Here is a 13363-nt window from a genome sequence, read left to right on the forward strand (position 1 = left end):
TGGAGCTGGATGGAGAGAAAAATAGAGAGACTCCAGCTTCAGCTACTCAGAGAGGATTTCGAACATAACCATGGACATAAGCTGTGGTGTTGGTGCCCAGGGCCTCTACCGACTAACCTAGTGAGTCCAAAGCAAATCGTTACGCTGCCTTTCCTGTCCCTATCTTTTTTGCTGTGTCGCCACGGGAGGCTGCATTTATTGGCAAGTCTGGATATTCTTTCCTCTTGGCAGAGTTACAGGGAGGAAGAGAGGTGAAAGAAAGAGGCCCCAAGATGGAGTGGCCCAGGTAAGCATGGCTGGTCCTTAGACAGTTGGACGGTCTAGTGAGGTAGAAAAGAAGTGGAAATTGCCTAATGAGACCGCCAGGAAATACGTGTTTCAGCAGAGAAAAGACAACCTTGCATCCACCTCTCCCTCCCCACAGAGAAACCCAGAGAATGTTCCATGTAAGAGTCTGTGCTCCCCAGGTGTGACCTTCCTTCCCTCTGCCTTCCCCAGGTCCTCTTCCCTAGGAGTGATGGGCACCTCACAGAGAAGGCTCAGGAGCCCTGGTCTGGTAGGACTTGGGATGTGATGACCTGAGTGGGTGCAGGGCCCAGACCGTGCCTGTGGACTCCCGCAGGACTGCATGGCCTCCTCACTGTCAGTGAGACCAGGACCCAGTGCTCAGCTTTCCCCTGATCCACACAAGGTGGCTCAGTCCATTCCAGCGCCTCTGCCTCGGGCCCTGCTCCTTAGCTCAGATCCACTGTCTTGCCTAGTACTAAACCCCACCCTGACCTGATCCACCCTGATCCAGGCTCCTGCTTCCCTTCTCTCCCCACCATCCTTCTCCTCCTAGGTCCCAGTAGGTTCTTTTCTCCCAGCCCCACACAGTGAGCTGCCTGGATCCCTTCCATGGCAGCCACCAGAATCTTCCATCATCTGGCCCCAAACACATTTGATTGGCCTCTTGGTACTGTTTCTAGAATTGCAACTGAAGCCACCAAACCTGAAACTGGTGCATCGGATTGGCCCCGTGTGGCACCTGCTCCGTTTCCAAGCTCTATGCCACATCCGGGGTCTCAGGCAGAGATAGCCTCAACTTCCTCCTTTGCCCTCCTGCTCCAGACCGTCAGGGATGGGCCCAGAGGTAGCCAGAGCAGAGTGTAGCCCTGTACCTCATGGTCTGGGGTACCCAAACACAGGTGAAGTTTCCCCTCCCACCCGTCCATGTCCCCTCCCTAGAGCAGGAGTGCTGGGGGAGAGTCCAAGGATGGACATTGTCCTCCACACCTTGCTGGACTGCCTCTGGGGCCTAGGTGAGCCCCCTTCTCTCACTGGAGAGCCCAGCCATGGGGCCCCTGATATGTAGGAAGGTCGATTTCACCGCCCAGAGGTAGGTCCCTTGATCTTTGCTGCAGACTCTTTCCTGACACCTCTTCCTGCATCAGTTCTCCTGGAGTCAGGAGATAGGAAGCCCTGTGCTCCCCCAGGCTGATGCCCTCTGGCCAGCAAGGTCATGGGGCTGCTAGCATGAGCCTGGCCTATGCCCCAGTCCTCACCACTGGGCTCCCTTCCTTCACTGTCCCCTCCCCAACCGTGTGTTTGAGCCCACGCTCCTGAGCGGCTGCCCTGGTTCTGAGGCTGAGATGGAGCACAGCCTTGGATCTGCAGCTTAGGGCTGGAGGCTTGCTACCTGCTGACAGGCTACATGATGGGGCCTGCCTGTATATGACAGGCTTAGGGGTCACCTGCCCTAGACTGCCTGTGGCTGGACTCCAGCCACCTTTTGTAGGCCACCATTGTTTAACTCTGGGCCTTTAATGTCTAGCGGGTTCCCTGGACTGGGATGAGAAATGTCCTAAGACTCAGATACCAAACTGGCTGTCAGAGGGGCCCTCTCTTAGTGCCTGGGATGGTGTTGCTCCTCGCCCTGCCTCAGCTGGTCCCACTCCTCTGGGCAGCTTTGCTTTGTGTCCTGTCTTGCAGTAAGTTCCAGCTAACTCTATGGGATTCTGAGCTGGGATGAACACACCTGTGCTTAAATTAATTCGCACATCACTCTGAAGGGGCAATTTGCATAAAACTTAGAGTCCTAAGCCCTTACTATTTGTTTTTTCTTTTGCTGAGGAAAATTCACCCTGAGCTAACATCCATTGCCAATCCTCCTTTATTTCTGCTTGAAGAAGATTAGCCCTGAGCTAAGATCTGTGCCAGTCTTCCTCCAATTTGTATGTGGGACGCCACCACAGTATGGCTGATGAGTGGAGTAGGTCTGCACCTGGGATCTGAACCTGCAAACCCAGGCTGCCGAAACGGAGAGCGCAGAACTTGAACCACTCAGCCACAGGGCCGGCCCAAGGCCTAACTATTTTTAATAGCAACGCAAAGTATTAGGAAAGGAAATGCTTTCCATAACCTTTTATTCTTAACTTAATTGAGGAATTATTGACAAATATAATCGTCCCGCAGCCTTCTAAGTAGAGACAACCCTTGCCCTAAGAGCTGTTCCCCAGCTGTCCCGGCTCCCTGGGTCCTGGAGGGACACTGAAGGAGCCGCCTGCTTATTCTTACTGTTGAAGTCTGGGGAGACTTTACACATTCTCCTGGGGAAATGGCACATGCGGCCATTTCAGGAAGGCCTCCTCCATCTATTAGCATCGTCGTTCTACCACTGACTCTCGCAGGACAGGAAGGGGTTAGCTGGAATTACTGGACAGAAGAGACAAGCCTGCCCCAACCCGGAGGGCTGCTGTGTAAGCAGGTTTACTGCCTTGTCCGAAGCTCGGGGCCCTGTCCACAGCTGCCTGGCTGCGACTGTTCAGCCCGTCCTCAGAGCCCATGTGATGACACTTGCATCATGTGTGTGCACGTGCGTGTGTGTGTGTGAGAGAGAGAGAACCCACGCAGCCTGGCTCTGGTCCAGGGCCGGGGTCTCCAAGGCCTGAAACTTGATGTGTGTGGAGTGTCCCCGGGCCTCCTGTCAAGAGCGATGCCTTTGTCTGCCCCTGTCACACTCTCTGCCTCCTGGGGTGGCGGTTTCTGCGGACTGCTCCTGTCCAGCTCCCTTTTTCTGAATTATCCATCTTCTGTCACATGCCCAAAAACACATGTGGTTCTCCTGTGAGCACATGCTGTGACGAACTGGGGTTGGGCTAGAAGGCGGGGGAGTCACTTCCCTACCCTGGCCTCAGTTTCCTCACCTGTAAAATGAAGATGTTGGACCAGACACCCTACGATCCCTTCACCCAGGAATTCCTAACTGTTTTTGTATCATGGACCCTTCTCAGAATGACGTTTTTTAAATGCATTAAATAAAATGCACAGGATGACAAAGTAAGCCAGCTGTGCTGAAATGAAGCTCCACCGCCATGGACCCCAGGTGAAGAGCCAGCTCTGTGCTTTAATGTGAGGTAATAACATCAGGCTCCTAGATCCTTCCCGTGGCCAGAGTGGCTGGGAGTGAGTCCCAGTACGTGAAGAAAATGCAAACCCTGATTCGATTCTTAACTCCCCGCCTCGCCCCAGACAACCAGCTGTGTGATTCTGGGGGAGTAACTCAGTGTTGCTGAACCTCAGTTTCCTGAGTTGTAAAATGGGAACAATAACCCTAATCCTACAGGGTCAGGGAGGGTTCCCAGGGGCACCCACACATAGTGAGCACTCTATAAATGAAGGCTGCCTTCCTCCATTTTATAGATAAGAAAACTTAGGTGCAGAAACTTTGTCTCACTTACAATCACTTACTGGTTGGAAACAAAACCAGGCTTGGGACCCACATGTTCTTAACTCTTAATCCAGGCTCCTCTCCTTACACCCGGGAGTGAAGTCAGCCTCCGGGCTCCTTTGAGGGTGGAGCATCCCTCCCAGGCGGGCCCACGGGCCTCTTCGTGTGAACTGCAGCGCCATCTAGTGGACGGTGGCTGATTTTTCCCTCAGACCCCCACATTGTCTCTAACTTCTTCAATAAACAACATTGACAAACGTTCAAGTTTTACAAGACATGAGAGGGCAATACTGAAAGTTCACCAAGGATAGCAGGAGTGGGACAAGGTGTCAGCTTCAGATCTTTGATCAAGAAATGAAGCCAAATCAGGCCAACATGAGGAGGGTCCCAGGGTGGGGAAGAGCTGGTTCTTCCCACAGACAACCATGCCAGCCTCACGCTCCTAGAACTTTGAAAATTCCTAATTAACAGTTGTGACTTAGTGACAGGAATTACTGAGCCCTTATTATAAATGGCCATTCCAGTTTCACTGAGTTCGAGGCATTTTACACCAGGTTAGGTGGTCTACACTCCCAAATCTTTGTTCCTCTTGTCTCTTCCCATCCTAATGAGGAGCCACAAATGCCCAACAGCAAGCGAGCTGAGGCTAACCATAAGCGGACTGCCTTCCTTTGTCCTACTAGTATCATTTACGTCTCTATATTTTCCAGCTCCTCTAGAACGTCACTCTTCTTCACGTATTTTACTTCCATCAGCGTGGCCCCCTGGTTACATCTCTGCTTCCTCTACTGAAGACATTCAGCCTGAGCATCTGAGTTCATCTTGCAATCAATGCCACTCACATTTCTCCTGCTTTTCCTTTTTGACCTCTTTAACTGTGGAAATGGAAATGATTTATTCTGGAAGCCTTGACTCTATTCTTGTGATCTCCTGTGTAAACTGTTAAATGTTTTTCATACTGATGGGGTCAAAAGGTTCCAGAACTACATCACTACGAATTCTGCCTTAGCCCCCACATTTTCCCATCGTGACTTAGATTCCATCGCTATCTCTCCTCTTCTGGTGTCTTTTATGTGTCTGCCTCACAAAGATTTTACAACTGTTCCCAGAGCACAGGGAGAGATGGAGAAGGGCTCCCGGAGAGAAGCGGGCTGTTCCTAGTGCCATGATAGAGGAGTTCACTGTGTTTTCTTTGAAGAAAAATGCTGACCTTCTCTAACCTCTATAAACTCTCTATTTCAATACCACTAGAGCTAGCTTTCCAAGGCAGAGTTCTTGGTATTCTATTTCTTTCCTCCAAAAAAATTAATAATCTCCTCTGACTTACAGCATTCACTCGATTTTCCCAGTCTCCCTTTCTTCCATTCCCTTTAACTCCCCGAATGCTTCCACCCTGTTGGACCACTTGCTACTCACCTTTATGTCTCCTTGCCTTCGCCCTTGCTTTTTCCTCTGCCTGGTGTGCCTTTTCTAACATTAGTCTACCTACTGAAATTCCACAACCCAAGTGAGCTGACGTCCACTCTAGTGAGAATTAAATGCTTCTTTCTTTTCTCTTTGACAACACGTTCCTTGCTCCTCTATCTAGCATTTATTTCATTCTGCCTGAGGTTAAAGTTGGTTGTTTATATAGTTCGCCTCTATGTTGCAAACTCTTTGATGGGACTATATTGTCTTTCTTGGTCCTCCCCCTCCAGTGCCTAGAAGGTTCTCTATAATGCTGATTGGGACAAGACTTGAAAGACTCAAAATGTGCTTCCAAGCCTCTGAAGGAACTCAAGTAGCAAAAAGGAACCAGCTAAAAGCCTCAGGACCTTCAGAGTAAGGAAGAACCGGGCAGGTGTGTGTCACTCACATGTAGATGGTGTCAGGCTCCAGACAGCGTATGATCAGAGAGATGGCGGTGAGCTGCTTGTCTGGCACCTGAGAGGGCATGGCACAAGGAGACTTCGCTCCAGAGATGATGTCGTCCACAAAGCTCAGCACCGTTTCTGCCCAGAGGGGAAGGAATGGAAAACACATGAGAAACAGCCAAGCAATGAGGAATGGGATCAACTCAATGAGAACTCAACATTAAAATCGCTCGGTCCCAAGTCTTTTTAAATTCTTAATAGAGAAAGAAGACCTAGAAGAATGGTATTTTCTGACTGTTTCATATTTCACTAATCAATTTAGAGCCATTTGTCCATAGTTAGTTCAGAAACAACTAAGGCAAGATGTGTATACCACATCTGCAAGCTCTTTAATGAAGTGTTCTTGGCATGGGCTGAGAACAGCTGTTCTGGTCAATGGTCATTGCCAGACCTTCACAGTACCTGTGCGCATCAGGACAAAGGACCCTGGAGGAAGCTGTGGACAGCTCTCTATGCCTGATGGCAGTGCATATGTCTCCCAGCCTGGTGATAGTTTCCCCAGAAGCTATTTACCCTGAGTTAGACTGTGGATGCCACCATCCCGCTGATGACTACACTCATGCGTAAGTTTTAGGGCTGATTTATATTGACCTTTCCCTATGTGCAGACAGCAAAACACGAAGGCATGGAACATTTTTCATGGGGTGTTTCCACTCCTTTAAGACTTCCCTCTTCTAGCTGGACCTGGCAAAAGCAGAGTTTGCTTTAGGACAAGACATGGGGTAAGCTCATCTGTTTGCACATGCTTTTGCCTGGAGGGGGGTTATTAGCAAAGGAATTTTTTGTCTGTAATCATGGCAGTGGTTAGCACAGAATTGTTTCCTAATTGTGGGCTAGGATAACTAGTGTACGGTATTGTTGTTTCTTTGTGAGTGTGCCTAGAGGCAATGAAATGGACACCTCTTTTATAAACAAAAAGAAAAACAGAATCAAAACAAGACTTTGTCAGATGCTCACCATGCAAAAACTCTTAAATGGACAAGATGGCTGCTGCTGCTGCTCCCTACTCCTCCCACATTGCCCTGGGATGCGGGGGACCTGGGACAAAGCCAGGAGGCAGGACATTTTTCTTTTCCTGTTACCACCCTGGATCAAGGTGAGCCTGTGAAGGGAGAGATGCTTACCTGTCTCCACTTTGGAGTGGTCCATCCTGTCAGTGACCTTTTCTTGACGGATGAGGTAGTCGACAATCTGCACCCCGATGGGAGGCTCTGAGTGCTCCCACTCCAGGACCACGAGGGTACTGCTGGGCTCGTGAGCTGTGGAGAGTCTCAGCCTGAACGCAGACAGGGAGAAACATGAAATGGGGACCCAGTGGAGACCTGTAATGGTCTTCTGATACCACCACTGGCCACCTTCTCAACATTGACACCATAAACTCTTCTTTCTAACCTTTCTTAACCAACCACTACAATGATCTCTTTGAGGGCCTGTCTCCTTCACCAGAGGGTAAAGGTTCTTGAAGACCCTTGAAATCTATATTTTATTTATCTAAGTGCCTGTTACAGATTAGGAACTCAACATATGTTTGTAAATAAATAAATAAGTAGGTGAGTCAAAGATGAATGAATGCCTGCATCTTACAGGGTCAGTGGGTACAGCTTTTAGGGTAGCCCTTTATAGGGTGTGAAAATATAGTATCTGGATGTGCTCTTGAAAAATAAGAGAATGTGCCTATAAAGCTCATACTGAGGCCCATTGAAGGTGGTGTCTGGGAGAGCCCTGCATTAACGAGGTCACAGTCAGCTCAATTCCTGTAGTACTACCAGAATCTGCCCTGCTGGAGGACCCTGGCTTCCCCTCTTGCTGTGGGTACTAACATATCTTCTTTCCCAGGCCTTCTGCTGGCTGGGCCTTGGAACAGACTCCGTTTGGCAGTAATGCTCATAGGGGCTTTACTGGGTAGGAGAAGGTTGGCCACAAGTCAAGTTCTCCTCAGGGTGACGTCCTGTGTCTGCAAACTCAGGATCTGATTTCAGTTGCTGTCTTTGCTCTTGGGTTTCTATGAATATCCTGACTCCTGATTCTAGTCTTTCCCTGCTTTTCCCAATTCATAGTCTCCTCGTTCCATGTAAATTGTCCATTTTGACCACTCTTTTGCCTTGTCATCTCATATCTCTTTGTACCCTGAAGAGACTCAATAAACATCATTGACATTCACTCGTATGGATCTCCTAATGGTCCAAGTGGTTTCAATTCGCTGCCTAGTTCTGACGTCATGTGTGTGTCTCAGGTTTCTCACTTTTTTCCAATTTCCTGTTTCTTCCTAGACCACTGACTTCTGGGAATTTTCCCAGTTCCTGCTCGTTCGAGCCTCCCTCCCTTACTTGCATCCCTGCATTCACTGCCATCCTTGGTTCCTATATTCCATAACCACCCATAATCCTGGACCTCTAGCCTCCACTCAGCTCACAGATGACTGTCACTGATCTCAAGGATCACTGGGCAAGATATGATGGATGGATGACGCCAAAGCAACATTCAATTTCAATTCAACAAATATTTATTAAGCACACATTACTTATAAGAATATGTTCAGTGCTGAGGATGCAGTGGTGCACAAGCCAGCTCCAGTCCCTTCTTTTATGAAATGGTCAATAGACAAACATACAATTATACATGTGATTATAATAATGTGTGATAAGAACTTTAACAAGAAATCACGGGAGGCTGTAGGAGCAATAGCAAGGAATTCAACTAGTGGGAAAATAATGCAAAACACATGCTCCTTAGTGGCTTACTATGAAGGAGTGCATAGTTTGCATATGACATTAAAGATGGAATAGACCCAAAACAGTGCAGATATTGACAAATTCATTAATTAGAGTCATATGCAGAATGCTATTTTGAAGAAAAAGCAGTAGGAAGCTTAAGTAAATAACTAAACCTTTCTGAGAACTCAGATCCTGTGAAAATACGGACTAAGGCCTCTACTATGAAATAAATGTGTATGATTTACATAGACTTGTATAAAACTAGAGTGCATTTCTATTTCCAACTACCCATAAAAATTCAAAATCTAAGGTCTGCCACTGATAGAAGTGATTAGATTTGACAAGGAAAGTGAAGTCCTTAATAGATGTTCCTGTTTATGGAAATGTAGCCCAATTTGCTCTTTAGCTCTGACATTTAGCAAATGCAGGTTTAGAAATGAAATCAGCCCTAGGACACTAACGGCTGGATCTTGTGTCCACCTGATGATAACTGTTTGGTGGCTTCAGTGTTATGTGTCAAAGGCAGCTTTGTTAGTTGATGAATCAGTTGAGAAGCACCACCTTCTTCTACTGGCTCCCTTTCTACCCAAAGAAAAGACTTTTACTAATAATGAGCTTGATTCTCTTTTGATTCAAGAGGTCCAAGCCATGGCTGTAAAGAGCAAGAAGCCAATGGCTGGTGTATCTAAAACTACCCACAGAGAGAAGGCTTGTAGACAAGAGAAGACCTTGGCTTATAATGATATTCTGCTATTGTGTTCTCCTCTTTCTCAGTTTTCTTCCTGCTCAATCCTGGCCCTTTAATGCCCACTCGCACTTCCATGTAACAGGCCAGAGGGCAGTGTTCACTGAGACCAGCCTCTCCCTTGCTGGTTTCCTGCTGCCATCTTGCTCCTGCTTGCTCAGCCCTCCAGTTACCGTGGGTCCTGATCCTTACTTCGGGCCTTCTTTGCCTTGCCAGCCCATCCTACCAGCACTCTTCTGTAGACATGATATTTCTGTGCTTCACTCTCATGGCAGATGCCATATTAGAGGCTAAAATGTGTTCCTGCCTCAGGCCCTAGCCTGAGGATTTACATGAGCTCGGCCAGTTCTGTTCAGCCTTCCCCGGGGAGGAAGGAAAGTGGACACATTTATCCTCAGCCACCTTTGCAGCACTTGTCCTCTGTTCACCCCTCAAATGCAGATACCCCCTAATGCTCATCTCTGACTCTCTGCTCTTCCCAGTGATACTTATTCGGGAGCATCCTTTCTCATAGCTGTGGCTTCATTTCTTATTTCTTTGGGGTTGATTTAAATCTTCTTATCTCTAATGTTCTCTAATGTGCTTTTTTACAGACCTCCAGACCATCCTTCCCTCTGACCACTGAACATCTCTATAGGGCTGCCCCACTACAACTCCAAGGCAGGTCCACACACAACCAGCCTCCTCCTTAAACCTGTTTATCCTTTGACACTTCTTTTTTCAGCTGTGGCCTATTCATCTTCCCAGCTACCCAAATCATAAGTCTTAAGTCTATTGTCAACTTCTCCTTCCTTCTCACCCCCACTGTCAATCAGTCACTGAGCCCTGTTGGTTCTACCCACAGTCATCTCTCAGTTGTATTCTCGCCACACTATGATGGCTAAGATCATGGCTTCTTAGCCATTGCTCTGCTTTGTGCTCTATGACCTTGGAAAAATTATTCAGTCCATCTGAATCCATGCCCTTGTCTTTTAAATGGGGAGGGAAGGGGTGAAAACAGTACCTAGCTGCTCCACACAGTGCCTGACAGCCAGCAAGTGTGTGTAGGCCTAGCTAGGGTCTCATTATAGATCTCTAACGTCCTCCACTAAGGCAGCACTTTTACCCTCTTATATTCTAGCCATGCTGTGCTACTTTCTCCACCTTCAAGGAGAAATTCAAGTGCCAAGAAGATTGAAAGCTCCCTGAAGGCAGCTTTCATGTATCATGTTTTTCTTTCTGTTCCCCAAGACCCAGTCTATTGCTTTGCAAATAGTAGACATTCGCAGAATAATGGTGAGGCATGCGTGCAAGAGAGAGGCAGAGAAGGGGAATCGTACACAGGTTGTGGGAGAGGCGCACAGGTGGGGAGTCCATCAGCTCCAAAAGCAGTGGAGTCACATCGACACCAGTCCTCGATGACATCTCCAGTCCCTGAGCACCACAGAGAGCTCATGGTGGCCTCCTGCAAGAGCTTCAAGAGAGGGCAGAGAAAAGAGTGAGTGTCAGAGAGCAGGGCTGGGTCACCAGAATCAAGAGACAGAGCATCAAGGCTCTGCTTGGCCCTCAATAACTTCCAGCCAGTAGGCTGTAGCGCCACTCCACTATTTTTTATTTGTTTGAGGAAGATTAGCCCTGAGTTAACATCCATCACCAATCCTCCTCTTTTTGCTAAGGAGGATTGGCCCTGAGCTAAAATCTGTGCCCATCTTCCCCTGTTGTATATGTGGGATGCTGCCACAGTGCGGCTTGATAAGTGGTGTGTAGGTCTGCACCTGGGATCTGAACCAGCGAGCTCTGGGCCACCAAAGGGGACTGCGCAAACTTAACCGCTACACCACTGGGCAAGCCCCGACTTCAGTATATTTTGATCTAAAATTCCTATCCCAGGAGATCGTTTCTGGGAAGCCTAGACCTCATAGGACCTCAAAGGCGCCTCCCTCTCATTAGTACAACAGTTCATCCCTGTGATCAAGGTCATTACCTTGGAAGCAAGTCTTCCTCCACCTCCCATGTCCCTCCTATTCTGTTCTATCATTCTCACTTCAGCTTCCAGCAAGAATGACCTCTTTCCCATACACTCAGGGGGCCTGCCCTGACCACTGTTCTCTCTGCCCAGAGGCATGGAGCCCTTTCTCAAATGTCTCTCTGTGCATCCTTATCTTCACCCTGCCCCGGTATCTCCTCTCACTTACAATATCTTTGCAGTTCTTCTTGGGTTGTAATTATGCAGTAGGCCTCTCTTTCCCAGTAGAAGGTGGAAGCAACGTGGCAAACAGGCTCAGAACTGCGCTCTGGAGCAGTCTGCCCCGTGAGAACTCCAGCTCCACCTATCACTGTTGTGTGACCTTGAGCAAATTACATACACTCAGTGTCCCCAGTGGTAAAATGGGGAAAAAAATAGCACTTTCCTCATAGAGTTGGTGTGGCAATTAAATGAAATAATATATATCATATGCCAAAGGGACAGCATAGGGACTATGCCGTGCACACATTAGTCACACATAAATAGTACACATGAATCATTGGTAAATGCCAGCAGTTATTATTGTCTTTGAATGACAGGGTTGGGTCTTATGTGGAAGCCTGTGAATGCCACAAAGCCTAGAACAATTCTTCATATACAATTTCACAGCAGAAATTCACTATTAAATAAAAGGACAAAAGAGTAAAATTAGACCAGTGAGGGAAGAGAACTTGTGATAGGGGCAATTCCCTGCTGACGAAGTAGATCCTGACAGGCACCAACCTTGCCTTGGGGTCTCGCTGCCTCAAGGGGGGCGAGCCCAAGATGGGGGAGAGGGTGAGACTGGCCGCAGGGCACATGGCTGTCCAAGCTGGCCAAGGTCAGAGATTTCACTCTGGGGCAACTCGACATCTGCAGCCTCTGCTTCTCCTGTGATGCTCTTCTCTGTCCTGCTCTCGCCACCCCCACACAGAATTGCTAAATTAGAGAAATGAAACAGCTATCCTGGAAAACTTTAGGCCAAAAAATTAAAAGCAGGAAAGAAAGAAAGGAGGAAAGGAGGGCGAAAGGAAGGAAGGGAAAGAAAAAACAAAAAAGAAAAAAAAGAAGAGAACAAGAAAAAAAAAGGAGATAACTCTGCAAAAATCAAAATGTCTGAGCCCAAAGCCGGTAGCTTATGTTCCATTCTTCCAGAGCTCAACACAGGCCATCTCAGTTGGAATCGTTGAAATAAGGGTCCATACTGGCCCCCTCCTCAGACTGGGAGCCTCTAGGGAACAGAGACCAATTCTTGGTTACCGCTGGGATTTGAGCAGAGTCGCAGAATTGACAAGGCCCTTTTAGGTGCTAACACTTTCGTTTGGGCTCCATGATAAGCAGTATTGTGACTTACAGTAGAGGACATCTAGAGTCAAAGAGATTAGGTGACTTGCTCAGGGTCACAGCCTAGTGAGTGGGGCAGCGTCAGAACCTGAGCCCCATGGGACCGATTCGACCTCTCAGGCTCTTTGCATCAAGCTCTCTCAATTAACGCTGTATCCGCCAGCTCCCAGCGTGAAGCCTGGTACACACCAGGTGCTCACTTTAAGCTTTGCCTGACTGAACCTAATTCAAATTAAAAAGTGTGTTTTTTTAAACCAGGAAAACAGACTTCCTTGGAGATAGGTGGGATAAAAAGGAATTGCGGTTGCTGCCTTAGAGTCTTCAATCAACAAACGGCTAAGCACCTCCAAGGGACCATTTCTTGTGCTGAGTGTTAAGGGTACAACGGTGCATAAGACCTATACGGCCCCCGCCCACATAAAGCTTACAGCCAAATAATGAACAAACAAACAAACAAAAGTTACATAAATAACCAAATAACCACAACTGTGGTAGGGGCTCCAAAGGAAAAGAGTAAAATGGTGGCAGGATGGAAAAGGGGTAGGGACAATCTCACAGAGGAGTTTGGGAAGGGCTCCACGAGGATGTGAGTTTTTATCTGCGCTCAGAGGGACAGATCGAGAGTCATCTGGTCACAACAGCTGGGGAAGTGTTCAGCCTGGATGAAACTTGGTTCTAAAATCAACTGAGAAAAGGCTCATCTGGCTGTAAGAGGCAGTGGCGGCAAAGAGATGCTCAACAAGTGGAGGGAGGCAGGGCTGATGACGGAGGGCTGTGGAGGCCATGGTAAGGGGGCTGTGTGTCACAGTCTAAGACCAATCGTAACCCATTAAAATGTTTTAAACAGGAGAGCAATGTAGTCAGATTTTCAATCCAAAGGAGCAAGAACCAACACTTCTGATGACCAACATTTAAATGCCATTTCTTCAAAAGCTTTAACTTTCCATCTTGGAT

The 13363-nt window shown here is 47.8% G+C and overlaps 1 protein-coding gene across 1 annotated transcript in view; it reads right to left on the bottom strand.

The window, feature by feature from the left end:
- ASTN1 (astrotactin 1) overlaps positions 1-13363 on the bottom strand; it is a 289754-nt gene that overhangs the window by 16614 nt on the left and 259777 nt on the right. Inside the window, exons 18-20 of the mRNA XM_046680397.1 lie at positions 10401-10534; positions 6747-6898; positions 5565-5700 (exon numbers count right to left, since the gene is read on the bottom strand). Of these exons, the coding sequence (XP_046536353.1) occupies positions 5565-5700; positions 6747-6898; positions 10401-10534 (422 nt within the window). The remainder of the gene's footprint in view (positions 1-5564; positions 5701-6746; positions 6899-10400; positions 10535-13363) is intronic.

The sequence above is a fragment of the Equus quagga genome, chromosome 13, assembly GCF_021613505.1.
Source record: "Equus quagga isolate Etosha38 chromosome 13, UCLA_HA_Equagga_1.0, whole genome shotgun sequence".
In the NCBI taxonomy this organism is placed as follows: domain Eukaryota; kingdom Metazoa; phylum Chordata; class Mammalia; order Perissodactyla; family Equidae; genus Equus; species Equus quagga.